This window comes from Acipenser ruthenus, chromosome 2 (genome assembly GCF_902713425.1).
Source record: "Acipenser ruthenus chromosome 2, fAciRut3.2 maternal haplotype, whole genome shotgun sequence".
NCBI classification, from domain to species: domain Eukaryota; kingdom Metazoa; phylum Chordata; class Actinopteri; order Acipenseriformes; family Acipenseridae; genus Acipenser; species Acipenser ruthenus.
Window position 1 is genome coordinate 110979428 of NC_081190.1, and position 22873 is coordinate 111002300.

Consider the following 22873-nt stretch of genomic DNA (forward strand, 5'->3'; position numbering starts at 1 on the left):
AAGTCTGAGTACAACAAGTACAACAAGTACATTTGTTGTTTTATGTGTTTATTTTTTATACTGTTATTACAGCTTCTTTTATCTCTTGATTGTAATATCACTGAATAATTTAGAGATTTATTAAAATTACTAAAATAGTCAAATGTATATTGAACTCATTACTGTAATATACCATCTCATCCTCCGTCACATTTATATAATTACCGCAACAGGCTACTATTTTTAAAATAGAGGTAATGTTTTAAAAACTAATATGAAATTGGCAAGGAAAATGTATTATACAAATGATTTCCTCTACATCAACATATGTGTATTTTAATATCCATAATTAAACAAGTAAGTAAAACAAAAGAAGACATCTGATAAATGTGTCATATTATGGTAATGAGACAAGTGTGGATATTTTTTATATTTATTTAAAAATACATGAATAATTGTTGATATGTTTAAGAAAATAACTTGTTAGAAGTAATTTTATCACAAAATTGCCAAAGAAATATATAATTCTATGTTTTTAATGTAAAATGAATTGGTTACGGTAATGAGATTTTGTTTTGCTTAATCACAGAAAATGTTAAAAAAAATACAAAATTAAAGTATTTTAATTATAAAATGTACTTGCATAATATACTTGAGACTTTGTTCAGAGCATTTAACATAAATTGTTGCTGGAAAAAGTCTTTCATTTTTGCACATGAAAAACACAAACAGACAAGATTTGGTGAGAATCACCCACATAGTAATCACCAGAATCTAGTTGCGGTCAGTCTAATTCAGTCTTAGCAGTGTGGGACACCCAGTCGGTAAAAATGCAATTGTGACGTCAAACCAAAACTGAGCACAACTGATCGCAGAATCTGTGCATACTCAGATGAGATGAGTCGGGACGGCTTGAGTCAGGCTCTGTGCGGCGGGCTTAATATAGTGCATTTTGCATTGCAGAGTATAAATCACACAAGTTCTAATTGACCTTCATCCACAGTTTGCACATTCTTATACTCTCAATAACTAAAGAAAATGTCCAAACCAAGTTTCTTCTCAATTACAGACTGACAGACAGGGTGTCTTATTATATCCAGAGATTCTGGTACTGTTAATAACTTGTGCTAAAGAATTACTAATGAAGTTTAAATCAGAATTGGAAAATAGTTTCTCCAGAATGAAAAAAGCAAACAGTGTTACACAGAGACAGGTGGTCTCCATGTACCATCAGATTCTACTGAATAATGTACCAAAGAAGGTCCTTAGCAAGATTCAACACACCTGGACAAGTATATTCTCTAGAAAATGCTCTAGTGTGACATGCATGCACACAATTCTGGGATAGCAAGCGTGAGCTTCATATTACCCAAAATGTTATCCAGGTATGTTTCAGGATGGAGTACCCAGCTTCAGTTATACTATCCATGCTTACCTCTAATGATAACCCATTCTTAAAACATGAGGTCTATAGTTAGAAAAGGAAGAAATCCCAGGGATTTTTTCATTCCTGTTCTGGTTCCGGAGCTAAAAAGGATCCTGAAAAGTGCCTCTCTCTGCACACACATGGGGCAGGGTTTTCAATACAGCTAAGAGTCTATTCACAATTCCTAGCATTTATGGTTGTATTAATGACTCTCAGTAGCATCCCTCTTGCTTTTCTGTTTTAAAAAAACTTTTATTTTAGAACTAATGCTTTCATTTCTCTTCTTCCATAAAAGTAGGACACGTCTGCAGCTAAATCAAGCTACCTTTTTTCTGGTGACATTGACGGCTTAATGTAATATGTGCAAAGCAATTTTTATTTATTTTAATTTTTTTATTTTATTTTTTTACCAGTCATGTAACATTAACAGTTTCCCTTCAGACACAAAAATGGTGCAAATTGCGTTTTGGTGTAAAGACTTTCAATTTCCCTTTGTTTGCTGTGCTTTTAAGCACAACTCCAAAATGTATGTCAGTACTGCAGTCAAAGCCTTAATTAAAACATGCTGTATTTATTTTTCTTATGATTTGAATTGGAATGATCATGCGGGCTGCCAACAGACTGGCCACTGGGGGCATGCACTGTCAGGAATACCTTGCGCATCTGTGACAGCAGTCCCTCAAACTCCTTCAGGTTCAGCGTTGGCCCACTATACGAGGCACAGCTATTGGCAGCTTTTCCCAGCCAGTATATAGTGATCAACACCTAGAGAAATCAAGAGTTCAGGGAATAAGGATTATTTGAAGCCTGTGTGAAATGGGCATAGAATGCAGTCATAAAACCAGTTTCCAGACAGAACTATTCCAAGTTTATGCTACTGTAAGACCTGTGAACAGCTCCTGAATGGAATTCATTTGTGCATTTGTGCAGGAGGCTGTGTGGTCCAGTGGTTAAAGAAAAGGGCTTGTAACCAGGAGGTCCCCAGTTCAAATCCCACCTCAGCCACTGACTCATTGTGTGACCCTGAGCAAGTCACTTAACCTCCTTGTGCTCTGTCTTTCGGGTGAGACTTAATTGTAAGTGACTCTGCAGCTGATGCATAGCTCACACACCCTAGTCTCTGTAAGTCGCCTTGGATGTACATACCTGTACATATTCTGTACAAAAATCAGCAGTTAAGCCCTCTGTAATCTTTATTTTTTTTCTTAGGAAATATGCTTTAATTTGGGATTGGCAATTTATTAAAGGGTCAGTTATCAAATTCATGTGCAATTGTACATGATGACGCTGCCAAAGCCCACAAATATGAAGAGTTCAGTACAAGTTTCATAGTGAAAATGTCCTAATCAAGGCAGTTTTTTTAATTGTATTTTCCTTTATTCTGTGGCTTGGCTAACATCTCATATTGGTGGTCTGATTATTCAGTGCAGTAAGCGATTTGCATTTACTTTCTTTCACTGTGCCTTCCGGTCATTGCCTGCCTCATTGATCTTATTTCCTAACTGCTCTAGTATCATTTCTGTTGTGAACTGGGTGCTACTAAAAGGTGAGGGGCACTAGCACACACAGGGGTCAGTCATTGTGGGCAACAGTGTGGAGTAGTGGTTAGGGCTCTGGACTCTTGACCGTATGGTCGTGGGTTCAATCCCAGGTGGGGGATACTGCTGCTGTACCCTTGAGCAAGGTACTTTACCTAGATTGCTCCAGTAAAAACCCAACTGTATAAATGGGTAATTGAATGTAAAAATAATGTGTAAAAAATAATGTAATTGTATGTAAAAATAATGTGATATCTTGTAACAATTATAAGTCGCCCTGGATAAGGGTGTCTGCTAAGAAATAAATAATAATAATAACAATAATAAATTGTGCCAGCAGCTCAGCACATTACTTAAGGTAGACCCACAATGTGTTTTATTTTTAATTTTTTTAAATCTAGTTTATTAGGCCACCGGCTGATCCAGACCTATTTCCATGCTGAAGTTTCTAGAGTTTCTTACAAAAAACAAAGACGGTAATGAAAAAAATGATTACTTACATTTTTCAGTTTTCGACAGCAGTCAGACCCCCTGGGAAGGAATAAGAAACACAGTTCTTGGTTATGAGGCTGATGCTGGGTGTCTGCAGCAAACTAAGGAACAGGCCACTATTACTTAGTATTATAGTCTTAAAAACCTCCCATTAAAAAAAAAGGGCAATGAAATTTGTCAAAGTCTTACGCTTTAAAACTTGTGTAGGTTTTGATTTTTTGTTGTGTGTGTTAACATGGAAAAATGGGAACTGGATTCAAATTTTTTAAAAAAACCTGCAAGCTTGTATTGAATCCCTGCATATTTGATGACCACAGTCAAATTATCCGGTTTTGTTATTTCAGATCCTTTCTGCTTCCAATGCCATTTCCTCCAGGTACTACATAGGATTACTGCAACATCTTAAAGATTAAATACAAACCGATATCAACCAGTGTTGTTTTTGTATCTTCCTGCTCCCTTCAGGGAACAAAAACTGCAATAAAATGAGTTTTAACCCAGCAGAGTAACAGGGAGCTCATGAAAACAGCAGATGTTATGAGCACGTCTAAAAACAAAACAGACTGTTTAAAACATTTCCAAACAGCTACATACAAAACAATACAGTAGTTTCATACAAAATAAAAAAGAACCACATTATATCAGAAGAACACATTATAAATTCAGCTGAACACTATGAACTGCTACCCCAGTCCTAACCAAATTTAAGGATGCTACCGCCAAGATGCGATTTGTATCCTTGATGGGCTGCGACACTCTGTTCCTTGTAGATTTAAGAAATTACACATTTGAACCAAGAGTAGAAAAGAACACCAGAGGAAATATAGTAATTCTTACATCCACTAGGGATAGAGTGTTGCTGGGGACAGGAACAAATCAACTTAAGCCACAGGGGTAGTTTAAACTTTAGCCTTGTCTTAAATACAAAAAAAACAATAAAAAAAACAGGATTGAATAACTAAAAACAGAAAGTAATATCAAGCAAATCTGAACAACAAGAAAAAAATCTCTGACATTGCCTATCTATACCAAGTTGCTCTTTAAGAGTTCTGTGCTTAAAAGAAAAAAAGTTAGTTAATTGCAGTTAAGTGCAGTCAATTATGGGAGTGACAAGGGCACGTGGGTGTAACAGACCATTCGAATGATGTCCCTTCACTGTATTATTACCCATACTGTTCGAGTGACAGTTTTGTTGCATTAACCCGTAATCAAGATAAAAAAAGAAACTGAAAATGCCAATCATTTACTGAAACCAGTAGGAATGTGGAATAGTCATTTCTGTTTTTTGACTAGGCTTTTAATCTGTGTCAATAAATGCTGTCAAGAACGTAAACACTTCTGCCATTTGTTTTAATTCTTATTTAATCTCATCAAATCAACCCCACATTCTTATAGCATTAGGATCACAAATATGATATTGCATCTTTCTTATGAGCTGTGACTTGCCTCATGTCTTTGACATAAATAACATTTTCGAGAACACACATCTGCAATACATACTTCTGGATGGTGTTACTTTCATCCTCTGGTTTGGCTTAATCTCTAAATAATACTGGTGATGAAAACCTGCATGGAACACACAGGAGAGCCCAAAACAGCGTTCACAGATTCAATAATAAACTTTCAGATTACATTAAGAATAAATGCAAATTGGACCCCAAGTACCTGCTAGTGTAAGGCTTTTGAGGCATGATTGAGAAAATCAGCTATACCGATATTGAACTGAACAGTACTGTTTGTCAGGAACACCTCCTGCCCAGTGTTTAAATGTAAATCTCCTACAGCTACAGCTATGACCTACAGCTATGGCCAAAGGTTTGGCATCACCATATAGATTTACAAATTTTGCTTCATAGTCAAATGAAACCTGCTGAATAATGTTCATAGCTTTCCATACACTTAATTGACAAATTTAAAAATGTGACATTTCGAAATGTAACATGAAATACTGTACTACTATTATGGCTTCCAATATCATTTTGTAGGTTCTTTGATTACATGGCGTTAAATAAAATATCTAAATTATGTTCATATAGGTTTTTTTTAAAATATTTTTTATGTCTCAATCCTAAAAATCTAGGTGATGCAAAACCTTTGGCCATCGCTGTACATGACCTCATCTACATCTGAAGCCGACTCAAACAACAGCCTAAATTCCCTTGGGAACTTTTCAGAGTGTTTTATTTAGTCTTCATACCCGAAAGGAAGTACACACCAATCACTACAGGAGCCAACTAAACACTCTGTAATCTCTATTAAAATGTGTTAAATTCTTGCTATTACAGCCTTGCTTTGAAGAAGGCTGGAGTAGTGACTAAACACAGTCCTGCAAGTCACACCCAGGCCCAACACATGGGGATTAAGGAAATTCATTTTTTTTTTTAAATCACAAATTACAAATGTACTGCTTCTGTAATACGTCATGTCTTGTAAGACAGATAACCCTTACACTGCCATACAAAAATTAGAAACACTTCACTATGTTGCACACCTTTTTGTGCAAATGGGCTGTCCCTCAGAGAAGGGATAAAGTTGTAGAAAATCTCTGACTCGTATGAAGTAAAATAACTATAGTATAAAAGCTGCATGTCCCTCAGTTACAATTAACATGAAGTTCTGACATGCTGGTAGTAGGCCCTTGCAGTAGCTATTTAAGTAGTTTCACTTCCTCATGGATTCAGTGCCCAACCCTTGTAGATTTACATGGGGATAAACTTCACATGGTGAAAAAGCTACAGCTGGCTTACTAAATTAACCAGTCGTCTACAGAGGGCATGTCTTGCTGATTATTCAATAAGCCTGCCCTTCACTTGTAATTAAATCTACTTCTGGCTTTAAGATTAAATGAGTGCTTCATTCAGGGTACTGTTTAACACTGGTTTTACTAGAACAACAAAGGGATTTTTACAACCTTTGTAATTGGATTAGCTGAAATCTAAAAATGAAAGGACTGAAGTGGAAACTGAAAAGTAAGAAAGTTCCTCTCAGATGCAATGGCATTCTATTGTCATGGGGATGAAATAATTGATTTAAATTATAACGGAGAAACATTATAAAACTCGAAATCAGTAAGCACTGCTATGCAAACTCACAGTTTGAATAAACAGTTACTGGTACATCCAATGTCTTCTTAAACTATTAGTAAATAAAACTGGTATGTGCTTACTTGATGTTAGCCCTGATGGAGGTGTCCTGAAGATCACTGGGGTCAAAAAGTTGTGTGCCTTTCAAGCCAAGCTCTTCACAGCCTCTCAGGAATAAGGTGATATTGTCCTGAAGGGAGACAATGGTGAACTAGGTTTAATCACCCCGTATTACTTTCAGATCATAACTGGAAAACACGCCGTGCAACCTGAGCTACCATATCCTGTGACCCATCGTTCTGGATGAAAAGCATATTTCCAAAGCTGGTTTCAAGTTCAGGTGATATTTTTTTTTATTTTAATACTAAAACCAAAAAATGGTTTTCATGCTTATCAGACAATCTGGGTTATTAGTGCAGTCTATAGTGCAGTCTGTTTACACATCATTGTTTAAATCCTCTGTCACCAGTCTCCTGAGACCAGCTAAAATGCAGTCTATTGTAAAGTCACTTCCCCTGGACATGTTCTGACTCCAGACAAAAAGAAATATTAAAAGTACTGATACATTTAGAAACACTGAGGTCAGGTTTAACAGCAACACCATTAAGGGAAAACTCCTTTTCCTACCTAACTTTTTTTATTGTTAAACATGAGTATATTAACATCAAGCTATTGAACATTATCATACAGAGCGACAGGGCTACATTTGGCTGTATAGGAGTAATGCACACAATGAAATGTTGCCCTGTCTTTCTGCTCTGACTGGGGCAGCAACTACAGTATTCCCTTGTGTATCACTGTAATCTCAAACTATAGTGCAGCTGTATGAATAAAACCAGTCTAAAAGTCTAAAATCGCCATGCTTAAGCTTACGGCTGACCAATAGTAGACCGCTACATCATAAAGATAAATAGATCAACATAATACAGATGAGTATCAGACTGCAGTCAGATGCATTACTATGCATGGATATTCTACCAGTTCTTTTCTGATGTATTCCTGAATGTGAATGTTTAGAATGTATTCCTTCAGGGTTCTTTTCTTTTTTTATAAACAGAAGCCCTGTAAAGAGATGTGAACCTGCTTTTCTGACAATCCCTGTGCTACACATTGCAGCTAGAGTAATTCAGTTTTTCCTGGTTTGCGATGGGACAAGCTACTGGATCAGTAGCACTTGTGCGTGCCCATCATATACAAACTATAAAAAGATACAAAAAATACAGAGAGAGGGTGTCTTTATCGACTGAGGCATTTGTAATGATGTTTCATTTTCTGTCTGTGGCAGACTCAAAATGACAAACATGGTGCTACTGTTGTCACTGTTCAGTAGTGCAGGATGATCCCTGCATCCACAGCTCCCACAGACTACAGCAAAACAGGGCTCAGGCTGCCAGTAGCTACAGCAGCAAGGGTCTCATTCCAGGAGCAAAACAATACTGCCAGAAAAAAATATATATATATATTTTCATTCCTGCTCAGCCGCTGACCTTCCAAACCAAACAAAAAAATTCCTTTCCTTTTCAGACAAGAAACATGAAGTTTTCTACTGCCAAAAACAATACTTAAATAAAAAAAAAAATCTGAAGGTCTTGCAGTGTTTGATAAACATGGTAAAGAACTCTCTGTACTAAAAAGCTATCTTGCCATTCAGCGTATTCCTTTTAATTTCATGCCGTGCTATTCAAATACAAAAAGTACAACTTTCCTTAGCCCCATGGTACTGTAGTTAAAGAACAAGCACCCACAACATTTAAAAAAATAGGGGATTTTGCTCCTTAGCAGATCCCTAGCGGCTCACCTACTAAAAGTACCACCACTGGGAGCATGGTTCGAAACCCTTTGGTCCCTAGTTTCCGATCTCGGCTGGGGACCCACAGGGAGCTCTGCATTGGCCTTTGTGCTCCCCTGGGTTAGAGATGAGCATTGGCGGGGCATAGTTCACTTAATCAAGCTTCAGCGACCCCTGCTGATCATGTGCCAGACTGGACCCTTGCCTTGTGGGTCTGTATCTTAATATCTGTTGCTTAGGTTCATCAGATTGCGTGTTTTGACACTGGGAATGGAGGTTGTGGGTTGCAGTAGTGAGGCAACATTTAAAATGGGCATTAAAGGGTAAATATGTAAAAAAAATTAAAACAGCTTTTAACCTGGGTAAATATTCAGCCAAGTTAGTGTATTTAGGGACCCCATGATGTACTTTGACATAATGAATCTGTCACACACCTTAATTGTGCATAAAGCAATTTAAGCAAAAAGATCTTCATCCAATTTGAATTAATTGGGTTTGTTCTATATCTGTTGATAAGGGCACGGCTCCTTTAATAAGGAGGAAACTAACAACATGATTACATTACAAGGCCTAACAGTAGAATCAAGATGCTCTGAAGACCTCTTTTCATCATAACTATCTATTTTAATGACAGATCCAACCGTGGTTTCCTGCTTGAAGATATCTAGGTTAAAGCTTTTGAGAATTTCCAATTCAGAAGTAAAGTGCAATGCAGATGATGGTGTGATTATTTAAAAGGGTTGCAGTTCTTAAATGTGTATACTGTAGAAAATTTATTTTGATCAAAGTAGTGGCCATTCATTGTTGGTTTGCATTGGACATTTACGCTAAACTGTCTGTTGTGCTGTATTATTCATCTAAAATAATAAATAAATAAATAAATAAATAAATAAATAAATAAATAAATCTGATAACATAGTAAAACACAACAAGAATAGGCTGATTTTTACCCAAGTAGTGGACTACAGTATCCTTGCAAGTTAAATGACCCATGTTACTACACAGGGCCAGCAAAGTGCAAGAGCATTTCCAGTTCAAGTAGGCTGAAAACTGAGCCGCTGCCCTTAACACAGCTCTACGCACATTGCAAAGTAACTTTGATGCTATTTATTTTTATACTGTCCTCGACCCATGTGTTTCACATTGTTTCCACAGTAGGAGAGAATTTGGAAACGCATAACAGAGCTGGTTTTGTTTCCGATTCCGACACAACATACTCCATCGTTGAGGGCAGACTGTCTAATATTCAGCTGACTCTTGCAAAAAGTGTGAAAATGGCAACTGCGTCAGACACAGCAAACAACAACAACACGGCGTCTTTTTGAAATTCTCCCTTTTTTATAAATAATAAATCTAATTTCAAATGTGAAGAGCGTTTCTCAGTAGGGCACTGAGAAACAGAATTGGTGCTGTTGAGTAAGTGAATGTTAGACAACCATACATTTAAATCAACTCATCGCACACTGCTTTCTTCACTACCCACTGTTCTGCTGAGTAACAAAACACAGCTATTTAAGGTTTTAATGAGAGGTTACCAGGAGGTAAACTAAAACTCTTCTTGATGGCAAACTATTAAAAACACTGCACTGACTAACGTAGGAAATAAATAAAACCCCACAAAGAAACTAGCACCAAGTTTAAAAAAATGCTGGGGTAGGTATTAAAATGACAAGCAAAACTTTGAGGAGAAATCTGCAGCAAGTATCCATGTAACAGGCTCGGTTTCCAGTATGTTTTTACAGATTTCCTGCCAAACCAGACTTCCTACAAAAACATTTTAATAGCTGCCTGTCCACAAGTGAACTTTTGCTCTGTTTGTCTCAGGCTGGCCAATACAACAGCTTTGGTTAGATGTAACTGCAATTTTCATTTCGAAGATATTTACCACTCTGCAATAAAAGGCATATATAGTATATATTATTATATATACAGTCGTTAGATTTATTTCTCAATATCACCAAATCTTACCAGTCATAAGAGTGAATTTATGGTAAAAACCAAGCCCTTGTGTCCGCCATTTCCTAGTATTATATATTTGTATGCCTGAACGGTGAGGTGAGATTGGGAATAGCCCCTAGGGCGTTTAGCACAAGGAACTGATGTCATGTGCTTAGGATACAGACTCTGCAAACACCCTCAAAGAAAACACAAGGTGGATTCATTAGGCTGATGTGATAGAAATGTAAACATTTCATAATTCAGTATATTGGGGCAAATGTACTAAAAAAAAATCCTCATTTTGCACCAGTGTTTGAGTCAATATCCAATCCACCTGCACAGAGGGAGGGTGTTAAATGATTATAATTTGTAAGTAGATTCTAGGGGGGGAAAAAACAGCCGATATTTATGTAAAGCTTAAAATACAAAAACGATAAAAACGATTAATTTGGATGATCTAGAAATTAGAGAAAAGCAATGTCTGCCAAATGCACCCTATATAGTACAGTATATTATTTGCTGGACTATATTAGACGGTTTTCTTTTTTTGTTGTTGTTTTGTTGTGCTGTTAGACCTTGAATTTAATGAAAGTCAGACTGGCTTACAGACAGCTGAAAAAAGCAGCTGACTCTTAGCCCTGCAGAGACAGACACAGACACACAGTCAGAATGAAGCAATCCTCAGAAATCTGGAAATGAATGAGCCCCCCCATTACCAAGAAATCACAACGAAACAGCAACCAGCTGTCAAAACCGTTGTTTGGGACCTGCTTTAGGACTGAAGGCCAATTTCACTGGTTGATTCATGAACTGTCAGTTAAATACTGTAAAGCATCTAATGAGTTATGATATTCAAAAGTTCTTGGCAAAATCGGAAAGGAAATCAGAGACAAATAAGTATACACTTTGTTTAAATTTCTAACAAACTGTATTTGAGGAGGTCTTTGCAGTTAAAAAAAAAGTGATACTGTAGGATTGTATTCCAGTACTGCTACAGTACAAGTTAATAGCGAGCGTGGAGGGTTTCTCTTCTTGTATAAGAGATCTCTCCTCTTGCAGGTTGGGCCAGAGGTCTGCAAAGCAGAGTGATTCTGGCTGCTCAGACTGTGTGAAATGAAGATAATACTATTAACTTATTCATATAAAAAGAAACAATTTTCTACTCACCAACTACAATTAAAACATAAAAAGTGCTGCTTTAACTAGAATTCAGCATTAGAAAAACATTCACTTGAGACTACTTATAATTATAAAGAAAATAAAAAATTCCCAGGAGAATCAGGTAACCAGCTGTTGTATACATTTTAAAGTGAATTACCAATGCATACATTGTTAAATGCAAGAAGCCCTTTTTTAGTAGTAGTATTTTTCATTTGCATAACAGATTCTGAGAAAGTGTATGTTACTGCGCCATCATGTTTATTTCTTCATATCCGATTGATGTGGCCAATCACACAAACACGTTTTTTGGTGCTATATAAACCCCCCCCCGGTAATGATGGTACAATCTGCAAGATGAGTTTAAAACAATGTTCAGGAGTCACTCACCAGTCCTGCTATAGGGGTTGGGAGTCTATTGACCTTCTTCACAAGCCCAGGTTTTATAGAATTCAACAACCTGCAGGAAAAACAAGACATGTCAACTTCATCCTGCCAACGGAATACTGGTTCGTGGATGATTTGATGATGAAACTGAATCCAACAAAAATACAGCAGTTCAACTATGTCTCGAAAAATATTTTAAAAAAGATCAACTTAAAACAAGACTTTTGCTATAAAGCAGATCCTATCTAGTACAATCAATGTAATCATTCCATTCCTCACACGCTTTGGACATAAACAAGCGCTAATAAAACTTCACTGGGGAAAAGCAAATCCATTGGGAAAATGAGTGCGGGCCAACAGCACATAGTTTGAGGGGATGTCAAGCACTAATGTTACTAAATGGCTTTTGAACAGTTGGTGCCCAGTTCACTACACTCTGTTGTGTGTTCTGCTGTGATAAGCAGAGACAGGTTGGGAACAAAGGTTTCCTGAAAGGAAATCTGAGTCACTTTACACATCACACTCCCAGTTGTCTGGATTCCCACGTTTGTCACTTATGTCTGAGATTTACATGATCATCTGTATAAATATAAGGCAAACCATTAAATGAGTGATAATAACCAATGCTTTATAAAGCCTGTTTTTACTTGTTATTTTCACCAGTAACATTATTATTAGGTCCCCCGTTCTGTTTATATATGTATGTATTCAATGCACATGCAAAATAAAGTTATTATTATTATTATTATTATTATTATTATTATTATTATTATTATGTATTTATAAACACAACAGATAGAAAAAAAGTAGTTATTTCATAATGGTACCCACCCCCAAGTCTTACTGCAAAGTGGCCTACAGACCATGAAGTGATCAGATACCTGAATTCAATAGGGTGCTGTATTTGAAATATCTACATATTTAATAAAGAACTAAACGAACTTCAGCAAAACAGAAGCCGTGTTAATGTTGATAATGTTAATATAAGTTAAGAACATGGATTTTAATACATTTCAGTACTTTTTTTTTTTTTTTTTAATGATTTACAACAACCTGTAGCCACGTATTGTCAAACTAAAATGTATTTTTAGTGGCATAATGAAGTATTTAACGGATAAGCAAATTACACATTTACTGAAGTTAAATTACAGTCAAGGGCATGTCATTGCAAAATGTAACCATATGAAAATGTTTTGCGTTTTTTCCACCCATTTCTTAAATATCTTTTGCTGTAAGAAACCACCCATATAAGCCTGAATATACACACCACGCTCACTGTGTATACGGACTAAGAACACATCACTGAAATGGCAGTCTGATGGTGTGTACATACCAGCAAGCCCACTGCATATCTGTTGAATATGTTAACATGAACTTCAATAAACTTCCTAACAATAATGTATTTACGCCACTCATAATAAAGTGTTACCGTTGGATGATTTTGTTCTGGCTTTGCTTATTTTTTTCTCATCCAACAACCTGAAATAAATTCACAATAAATTGTCAAACTACTTTTATTTATTTTTGCACAATAATAACACCTGGACAAATTTGTGTAGGCCCCAGTTACTCTGAACTGACATAATCTGTGGATTCTGATGTAATGAGGAAAAAGAGAGGGTGGAGCACATTTATACAAGTCACCCCAAGGAACCCAACCAAATGTTTTTCAAAGCCCTGTATGGTGGCAGCTAAGTGCTGATAATAGGATACATCAATAAAACTGGTTTAAGTTTTCTGAAGCTTTGAAAAGGTTCTTTAATCTATAATCCACACAACTGGTTAATTCCCCAAAGTAGGAGTCATTTTGAACAGGCCTTGCTTGAGGGATTTCCAGCAGTCATTAATCTGCAACAAACTGAATTATACATTTAAGAAAACAACTGATAGAGGAGTTCAGTTTACCTTGGCTTACCTTGCAGACAACTTAAACTGGGCTAAGCCAATTATCCTGCCACTATACTATAAGATTAACTCAATTCCTTGTTAGTTCCTAGATTCTGAGGCTCAGGTGGGGTCATACCTGTCACACAGGAAGTCAGTCTACAGTGTGGTGGCATGAGTGAAGTTTATTACTACCATGCCCTGTTATCACAGAACAACAGGATCTGGAATCCCAATGTAAATGAATGGAAGAGAGATTAGACTTTTCATATAATAAAACGTATATGGCTTGATGCTATCCAACAGCGAAAGAAAACACATTTATCAAGTTTATTTGCTTTGTCTCACATCAGATATATACATAAGGAAACAGATGAACAGGAACGCCCTCCTCGCTTTTTATTACTGTGGAAGGGTGGGGCCTTCCCTGCCTTTTGTTTATTACAATGCGTGGACGTGCAAAGCATTTTCTCTACAGTGTACGCTAAACGCATGGCCTGTTGCTAACAACAACTAAACACAGTGGCAGGCTTGTGGTATTCCATCATTGCAGTAAAAGCTACACTGGAATATTAGGATTACTGATGACAATGAACAATGGATACTGGCACTAATAGAAGGCTGTAACCACTGAACCGCTATGGTCTGGAACCAAATTAAATGGGTTTTAAAAATGCAATTTCAAATTGTACGGGTTTGGAAATATGTGCAATCACCAACCAATTCCCTAATAGAACATCGGTAATGTGATAAAAACAATAAACAATGCACTGAGAACACTTATTCAAGATTATCCCATTTCTCACCAATGTGAGAAGTGCAACTGGGCAGCTGGCAACGGGAGACTCCAAAAAGGGTAACAGGGTCGATCAATTAAAGTCTGTTACTGGGACAGTTTCCTCGGGGGTTCCCCAGGGCTCCGTATTGGGGCTGCTTATTTAGTATTTATATATGTTCCAACTTGGTCAAATTCTTAAACATCATGGCATGAATTTCCACCTCTACGCTGACGACACTCAGGTTTACTTGCAAACTAAACCTGACATTGAAGTGGCTGTTTCTGTGCTTACAAATTGTAAAACTGATATTAAACTTTGGATGCAACACCATTTTTTGAAAATGAACTGTGATAAGACTGAGGTCATGTTATGAGGTTCTCCGCACCAACTGCGTAAATCTAACAGTTTAAGCATGCCTATCGATGGTGTACAGACCCTATCTTAACTTTTGAGCCTCATGTACAGAATATCACCAAGATGTCCTTTTTTCATGTTAGGAATATCGCCCGGCTATGCCCTGTTCTCTCTATGCCTGCTGCGGAGAAACTGGTCCATGCCTTTGTCTCGTCCAGACTTGACTACAGTAATGCCCTGCTTGCTGGTGTTTCCAAGAACACCCTAAACAAACTGCAGTATGGTCAAAACTCAGCAGCCAGGGTTTTGACTCGGTCTCGATCTGGTGATCATATTACCCCACTTCTGGAATCCTTACATTGGCTTCCTGCTATGTTTCGCATTGATTTTAAAATCTTGCTATTGACTTAAGGAAGGGTGTGTCTCCCCCTTACATAACTGACCTTTTGTCTGTTTATACCAGTAGACGCAATTTGCGGTCCACTGATGTTGGACTCTTATGTGTCTCCACTACCAGATTACGAACTGTGGGTGATCGGGGGCCTTCTGTTCCTATGACCTAGGTTGTGGAATGCCCTTCCCGAAGAAATTAGAATCCTTGGGTGTTTTTAAATCTCGCCGTAAAACTTATTATTATTATTATTATTATAGCTCGAAAAAAAATACCATGTCACTCAATAATCAATTATTGATTAATTACAGCATCTAAATTGGAAATGGAAGCCATCAGGGCCTACAGCACTGTGGACTGTTGGCAAGTCCTAGCGCTGCTTCTGTGTTGATTACTTCATTGCACACACATACCGTATCGACAATGATGGCCTACCAATAATAGCACAGGAAGAAAATGAGAAACCAGCTGAATTTCCAATCATCTACCATATAAACAACCAAAGATGAATGACTCTGGAGTCTCCACCACAATGCCAGCCATCTCAAATTAGACCCATCAGTATCATGAAAAATTCAATTGTCATAGCCTACATGTACTGCATGTACTGTACGTACATGTAAAAATGCAAGTGTGCAGCTTTACGGTTTTATTAATTACAATGTACATGCATGGTCCAATAGACTTTGCTAATGAACATTTGCATTCCATGCAATACATAGTACCGTATTTAACAATTATTTTAGAACATTTCTGTAGCACCACACCTTTTGTAGGGAATATTACAATAAACTTGGTCAAGTAGTGCAGTGAAGGCATTAGTCAAAATCTTTGTCTAATTGACGTAGTTACATTGTATGCTTTATCACAGAATTTCTAACATGTTGGAACTACTGAAATGATTATAAAAACTGAAGGAACTTTAAACTTTCATAGTTTGACACAGCAACAGGTGTACAGTCTGTGAAAGCCACTGGTTGCGAGCCAGCAATAAATGTGGTGCAACTGCTGTGTTTACGACAACAATGGCGACCCAAAACATGACATTTAATGAGATGGCCCATGACGGGGTACTCCCTGCCCCTGTGCATATTATGTTTTGTATTTGTTGTATCTTATTTAAAAACGTATTCTTTTGTTGTTGTTTTGGCAGCATGGTCAGGGTTAAACTTCCCCATCCATGCTAACCCCATGCAGAATGTAACCATCTCCAGATGATTCATTGATGTATTATTCATTTGGAGACGGTCACATGTATGTAAACCTGCAGCTCTGACTGATCGAGGTTGGAGTGTTCAGGTGTGGAGAATAAGAGAAGGTACAAGAATAAATACAAAGAAACAATTGCTACGCGTGCTGGTACAACACCATACTTGTTTTAGTTATTTCTTCTCTGTGTTTGTTTTTGGCCAACGTGCCGTTTGTTTTTGTAAAAGTGTTTTGCAGCATGTAGTGCAGCATGTGCTCCTACTAAGAGATCGCCTAGATTTGGTCGGTCGTTTGGCCCAGGACAACCTCAAATCAGCTCAGCACTAGCAACAGCAGCATTACAATGAAAATGCACTAATTTGAACCTTTCGACCAGGAGACAGGGTAATGCTGCTTATTCCCTCCTCAGAATCGAAATTATGTGCTAAATGGCAGGGGCCATATGAAGTGATTCAGGCTACAGAAAAGGTGAATTATGAAATTGACAGCCTGATCGCCGTAACTCAATGCTTATTGAGTTCAGCGATGTTTTTTCTTACTTGCCCGGTAGAACTAACCTTGTTGAATATGACGTTGTCTCTCCCTCAGGTGTCACAGTACGAGAGAGACCTTACTGCATCCCAGAAAGTCGACGAAGTGGCGTTGGCAAAGAGGTATGGGATATGCTCGAACTTGGGGTGATTGAGCCTTCCAGGAGCGAGTGGTGCAGTCCAATTGTCATAGTGGCCAAAAAGGACGGCACCAACCGCTTCTGTGTTGATTTCCGTAAGTTAAACGCTATTGCCAAGTTCGATGCCTACCCCATGCCTCGGGTTGACGAGCTTCTAGATAGATAGACCTGACAAAAGGGATACTGGCAGATCCCCTTAACCCGCAGCTCTAGAGAGAAAACCGCATTTTCAACCCCTGAAGGGCTGTTTCATTTCAAAACCATGCCGTTTTGGCTACATGGTGCGCCCGCTGCCTTTCAGACTGATGGACCAGATCTTACGCCCACAACGTGAATATGCAGCAGTGTATATTGATGATGTGGTTATTTACAGCTCCACCTGGTGACAGCATTTGGCTAGGGTTACGGCTGTCCTTCAGTCTCTAAGGGTAGCCCAGCTGACAGCTAACTTGGGGAAATGTACGTTTTGCCAAAACAGAGACACAATATTTGGGATTCTTAATGGGGAATGGAAGTGTGAAACCCATTGTCGACAAAATCCAGGCTTTGGTCGACGAGGCAATCCCCAAAACCAAGAGTCAGGTGAGGTCGCTACTGGGGTTAGCCGGTTATTATCCCAGAGTATGCCACTGTGGTTAACCCCTTAGTCGACCTTACCAAAAAGAGTGCATCAAATTTCATCACAACTGATTTCACCAAGAGATTCATCCTCCACACCGATGCGTTGGATGTTGGTTTGGGTGCGGTCTTCTCCCAAAAGGTAGACGAAGTACAACACCCGATATTATACATTAGCAAAAAGATGCTCCCTCGGAAGCCAACTACTCCGTGGTCGAATAGGAGTGCTTGTCCATTAAATGGGCTACTCACTCTTTATGATACTACCTGGAGGGGGGAGCAATGGGAAAGGTAGATTCAGCCAAGTGTTCCTTCAGCTCCACTCTGAGCGGTTGGATATGTGACAGATATACAGTGATTCTTGGTGGTAAATCTCCCTCCCGACCTGTGAGGATGCCCTGGACTCGGATGGCTAGACAATTCATTCCAGGGTTGGAAGTCAGCCATCTTAGAAAGGGGGCGGAGCCACAATACTGTAAGTCATTGCCCCAAAATGGTCGCCGATGTGTCAATTGCGGATTGGAGGAAAAGTGATTTCACTCGCTACCAAAGGGGCGTGACTGGTGGTATAAAAGGGGATGTGGCTTAGCAATCAGTTCCTTCGTTTGGTCAAAGCTTTGAACCCGGAAGGACCCGTATTGTACTGTATTGTGTTTTGTTTGTTTTGTCTAATTGTTACTTGTTATTAGACGGTTAACACGTTCCGAAGCCGTTGCCAGAGGCCAGCACTTACCCGGAACATCACTGCACTGGAGCACGATAAATTGTCCTTGAGCATGAGCACTACTACGCTCACTGAGGTCTGGTGACCGTGTATGTGTTTTGAATACCGTGTACATTGTTTGGGACTGCCCCATGAATTAAATATACAGAGCAGTACACATCATTGTGTATTGTCTATATCTCATTATTATTCAGTTTCGACCCCTGGATTATAAATAAACAATCATCACTTCATCAGAACTGTGTTGTTTGTCTTTGTTTGGAGCACTGCATCACCTCTGCACCTGCACAGGGACCTACACAGAAATAGAGATCACAAACACAGCAACTTTTTTAAATGCCAGGCCATTCCAGGCCAGTTATGTTTTGTATATTAAAACTAAAAACAAAATCACATAATAACTTCATGACAAAAACACTCTGCACATTGTGCAAACATAACAATAAAAATCAACACAATTAAAGGAAATCTGTGCATTTCTCAAAACAGCAATACCAGCTGGCTTCTGAAGACAGCATTCAGTGTAAAACATATAAGCCTGATTCTGAAGCAGGTGCAACGATTTTTAAATTTTTTTTTAGAAAGGAATAATTTATTAAATACTATTTATTAAAACAAAGATAATTCATTTATCTTTACTAACTGAAGTTAAACACAGTTACTTTCAGAAAAAGGGGAGCCTTAGATTTAATGCCTTGATTCTATCCGTCACTGGGATTAAGTTCAAAGCCATCTGAAATAAATCCTGTTCATTTCCATCGGCGGCAGACAGATATCAGCGTAGCTTGAACTGTTACCGAGGTATCAGCAGTCCACAGGAGTTATTTGATGAGCAGGTTTTAAACCATGGAATGCAGAAAAGAAAAATAAAACAGGCAGATTGGCAGTCAATTAACAGAATTACCCTGAACATAGGTAGGTGAATAAATTGAATCATATGGGGATTGTCGCGCTACAGCCAACCTTCCTGGCCAGGCACCCAGTGACTGCAAAAGCGGACATCTACAGGACTGGCCTTTGTCCCTCAGGAGGCGGTAGCTCGCTAACATCCGCTTGAGTTCCTAGGTGTAACAGAGGAAGCTGGCTCGGTTGTGGAAATCGGAAGACTCACAGTGAACCTTCAGGTCTCCTGAGCTGTGGAGAATTGCTACGGCACATGGAAAAAATTATTGCACATTCCAAATGGGGGAGAAAATCCCACTCTCTTTCCAGTTAAGAACATAAGAACATAAGAAAGTTTACATCTTGCTCGTTTGGTTGTTAGGAGCTTATTGATCCCAGAATCTCATCAAGCAGCTTCTTGAAGGATCCCAGGGTGTCAGCTTCAACAACATTACTGGGGAGTTGGTTCCAGACTCTCACAATTCTCTGTGTAAAAAAGTGCCTCCTATTTTCCTATTTTCTGTTCTGAATGCCCCTTTATCTCATCTCCATTTGTGACCCCTGGTCCTTGTTTCTTTTTTTAGGTCAAAGAAGTGCCATGGTTTGACATTGTCAATACCTTTTAGAATTTTGAACGCTTGAAAGTCTTTGTTCAAGACTGAATAGATTCAATTCTTTTAGCCTGTCTGCATACGACATTCATTTCTGACCTTCACTTTCAACATATACAGTAATACAAAAAGGCCTAATCAATGCAAATAAAACACCCATTCTACAAATAATGAATTAAGAAAATAAATGATTGTACAACTTGGAGATCTTCATAGAAAACTGAAAATGGTCACACTTACTCGCATAGCAGGATTCCATTTTCCAGACCACTGCGAAAGCCCTTCTCTCCAAAACATCTGCCTGTGACTGCCTGAAATTTGAATAAATGTGTTGTCAGAAACAGTGGTGTTCAAATTCTGCACAATATACAGCAATATACACCAAATGTTTACTATTCTTAGACATGCTAAAATTAGATTTTCATCATAGACATTTAGAACCTGTATTATAAATTATTCTTAAAAAAAAAAAAAAAAAGCTTGTATGACAATTAAAGTAAAGCAACTACGTAGTTCAGTAAACTAAATGGGATATTAATGTTCTGGAAGAATATACAAGTACTGTACTGTATATGCTGTACTGTACTGTATATTTAACAAATGCTAACAATAAACTTGTAAAATTCTTTGGGAAAAAAACAAACCATCAATCTAGTGTGTGTTAACTCAAGTAATGTTTACAATAAAACTCATTCCCCAGATGATTGGTCTCTTCTGTACTTGACACAACAAAGCTTCAACTCTAATGCTTCCAAGGTTTATACTGCAGGAGGAAGATACACTTTATTGCCTGAGAACATTGCCACTTTATGCTCTTCATTGATTAATCAAGACCAGGTTTGCCAAGACTGCAATTTGTTCACAGATGTAATTTCCATAAGGAAGCAGTTTAAGCTCCTTCATCTGCATACATGTTCTCTGTTAAGTGATACTACTCTGCATTGATCCATCACACAAAACTCAGAGCCCACGGTTCGAAAGAATTTGAAGAACTGTCGAACTGAAACACACTACTGGAACTGAAACACACTACTGGAACTGGAACTTCACTGTCAAACTGAAACACACTACTGGAACTGGAACTGGAACTTCACTGTCAAACTGAAACACACTACTGGAACTGGAACTGGAACTGGAACTTCACTATCAAACTGAAACACACTAGTGGAAATGGAACTGGAACTGGAACTTCACTGTCAAACTGAAACACACTACTGGAACTGGAACTTCACCGTCAAACTGAAACACACTACTGGAACTGGAACTGGAACTTCACTGTCAAACTGAAACACACTACTGGAACTGGAACTGGAACTGGAACTTCACTGTCAAACTGAAACACACTAGTGGAACTGGAACTGGAACTTCACTGTCGAACTGAAACACACTACTGGAACTGGAACTGGAACTTCACTGTAGAACTGAAACACACTACTGGAACTTCACTGTCGAAATGAAACACACTGCTGAAACTGAAACTCACTACTTCAACTGAAACTGAAATGCACTACAGGTAATGGAACTTCACTGTCGAAATGAAACACACTGCTGGAACTGAAACACACTGCTGAAACTGAAACACACTACTGGAACTGAAACACACTGCTGAAACTGAAACACACTGCGGAAACTGAAACACACTACTGGAACTGAAACACACTACTGGAACTGAAACACACTACTGGAACTGAAACACTACTGGAACTGAAACACACTGCGGAAACTGAAACACACTACTGGAACTGAAACACACTACGGAAACTGAAACACACTACTGGAACTGAAACACACTACTGGAACTGAAACACACTACGGAAACTGAAACACACTACTGGAACTGAAACACACTACTGGAACTGAAACACACTACGGAAACTGAAACACACTACGGAAACTGAAACACACTACTGGAACTGAAACACACTACTGGAACTGAAACACACTACTGGAACTGAAACACTACTGGAACTGAAACACACTACTGAAACTGAAACACACTACTGGAACTGAAACACACTGCGGAAACTGAAACACACTACTGGAACTGAAACACACTACTGGAACTGAAACACACTGCGGAAACTGAAACACACTACTGGAACTGAAACACACTACTGGAACTGAAACACACTACTGGAACTGAAACACACTACTGGGACTGAAACACACTACTGGGACTGAAACACACTACTGGAACTGAAACACACTGCGGAAACTGAAACACACTACTGGAACTGAAACACACTACTGGAACTGAAACACACTACTGGAACTGAAACACACTGCGGAAACTGAAACACACTACTGGGACTGAAACACACTACTGGGACTGAAACACACTACTGGGACTGAAACACACTGCGGAAACTGAAACACACTGCGGAAACTGAAACACACTGCGGAAACTGAAACACACTACTGGAACTGAAACACACTACTGGAACTGAAACACACTGCGGAAACTGAAACACACTACTGGAACTGAAACACACTACTGGAACTGAAACACACTGCGGAAACTGAAACACACTACTGGAACTGAAACACACTACTGGAACTGAAACACACTGCGGAAACTGAAACACACTACTGGAACTGAAACACACTACTGGAACTGAAACACACTACTGGGACTGAAACACACTACTGGAACTGAAACACACTACTGGAACTGAAACACACTGCGGAAACTGAAACACACTACTGGAACTGAAACACACTGCGGAAACTGAAACACACTACTGGAACTGAAACACACTACTGGAACTGAAACACACTACTGGAACTGAAACACTACTGGAACTGAAACACACTGCGGAAACTGAAACACACTACTGGAACTGAAACACACTGCGGAAACTGAAACACACTACTGGAACTGAAACACACTGCGGAAACTGAAACACACTACTGGAACTGAAACACACTACTGGAACTGAAACACACTACTGGAACTGAAAC

The 22873-nt window shown here is 38.5% G+C and overlaps 1 protein-coding gene across 10 annotated transcripts in view; it reads right to left on the minus strand.

The window, feature by feature from the left end:
* LOC117409598 (LIM and calponin homology domains-containing protein 1-like) overlaps positions 1-22873 on the minus strand; it is a 133001-nt gene that overhangs the window by 59805 nt on the left and 50323 nt on the right. For all 10 annotated transcript variants that reach the window (XM_034015874.3, XM_059006454.1, XM_059006455.1 and 7 more), the window contains exons 2-6: positions 20153-20223; positions 11794-11863; positions 6602-6708; positions 3444-3474; positions 2060-2170 (exon numbers count right to left, since the gene is read on the minus strand). In XM_034015874.3, coding sequence (XP_033871765.3) covers positions 2060-2170; positions 3444-3474; positions 6602-6708; positions 11794-11863; positions 20153-20223 — 390 coding nt within the window. The remainder of the gene's footprint in view (positions 1-2059; positions 2171-3443; positions 3475-6601; positions 6709-11793; positions 11864-20152; positions 20224-22873) is intronic.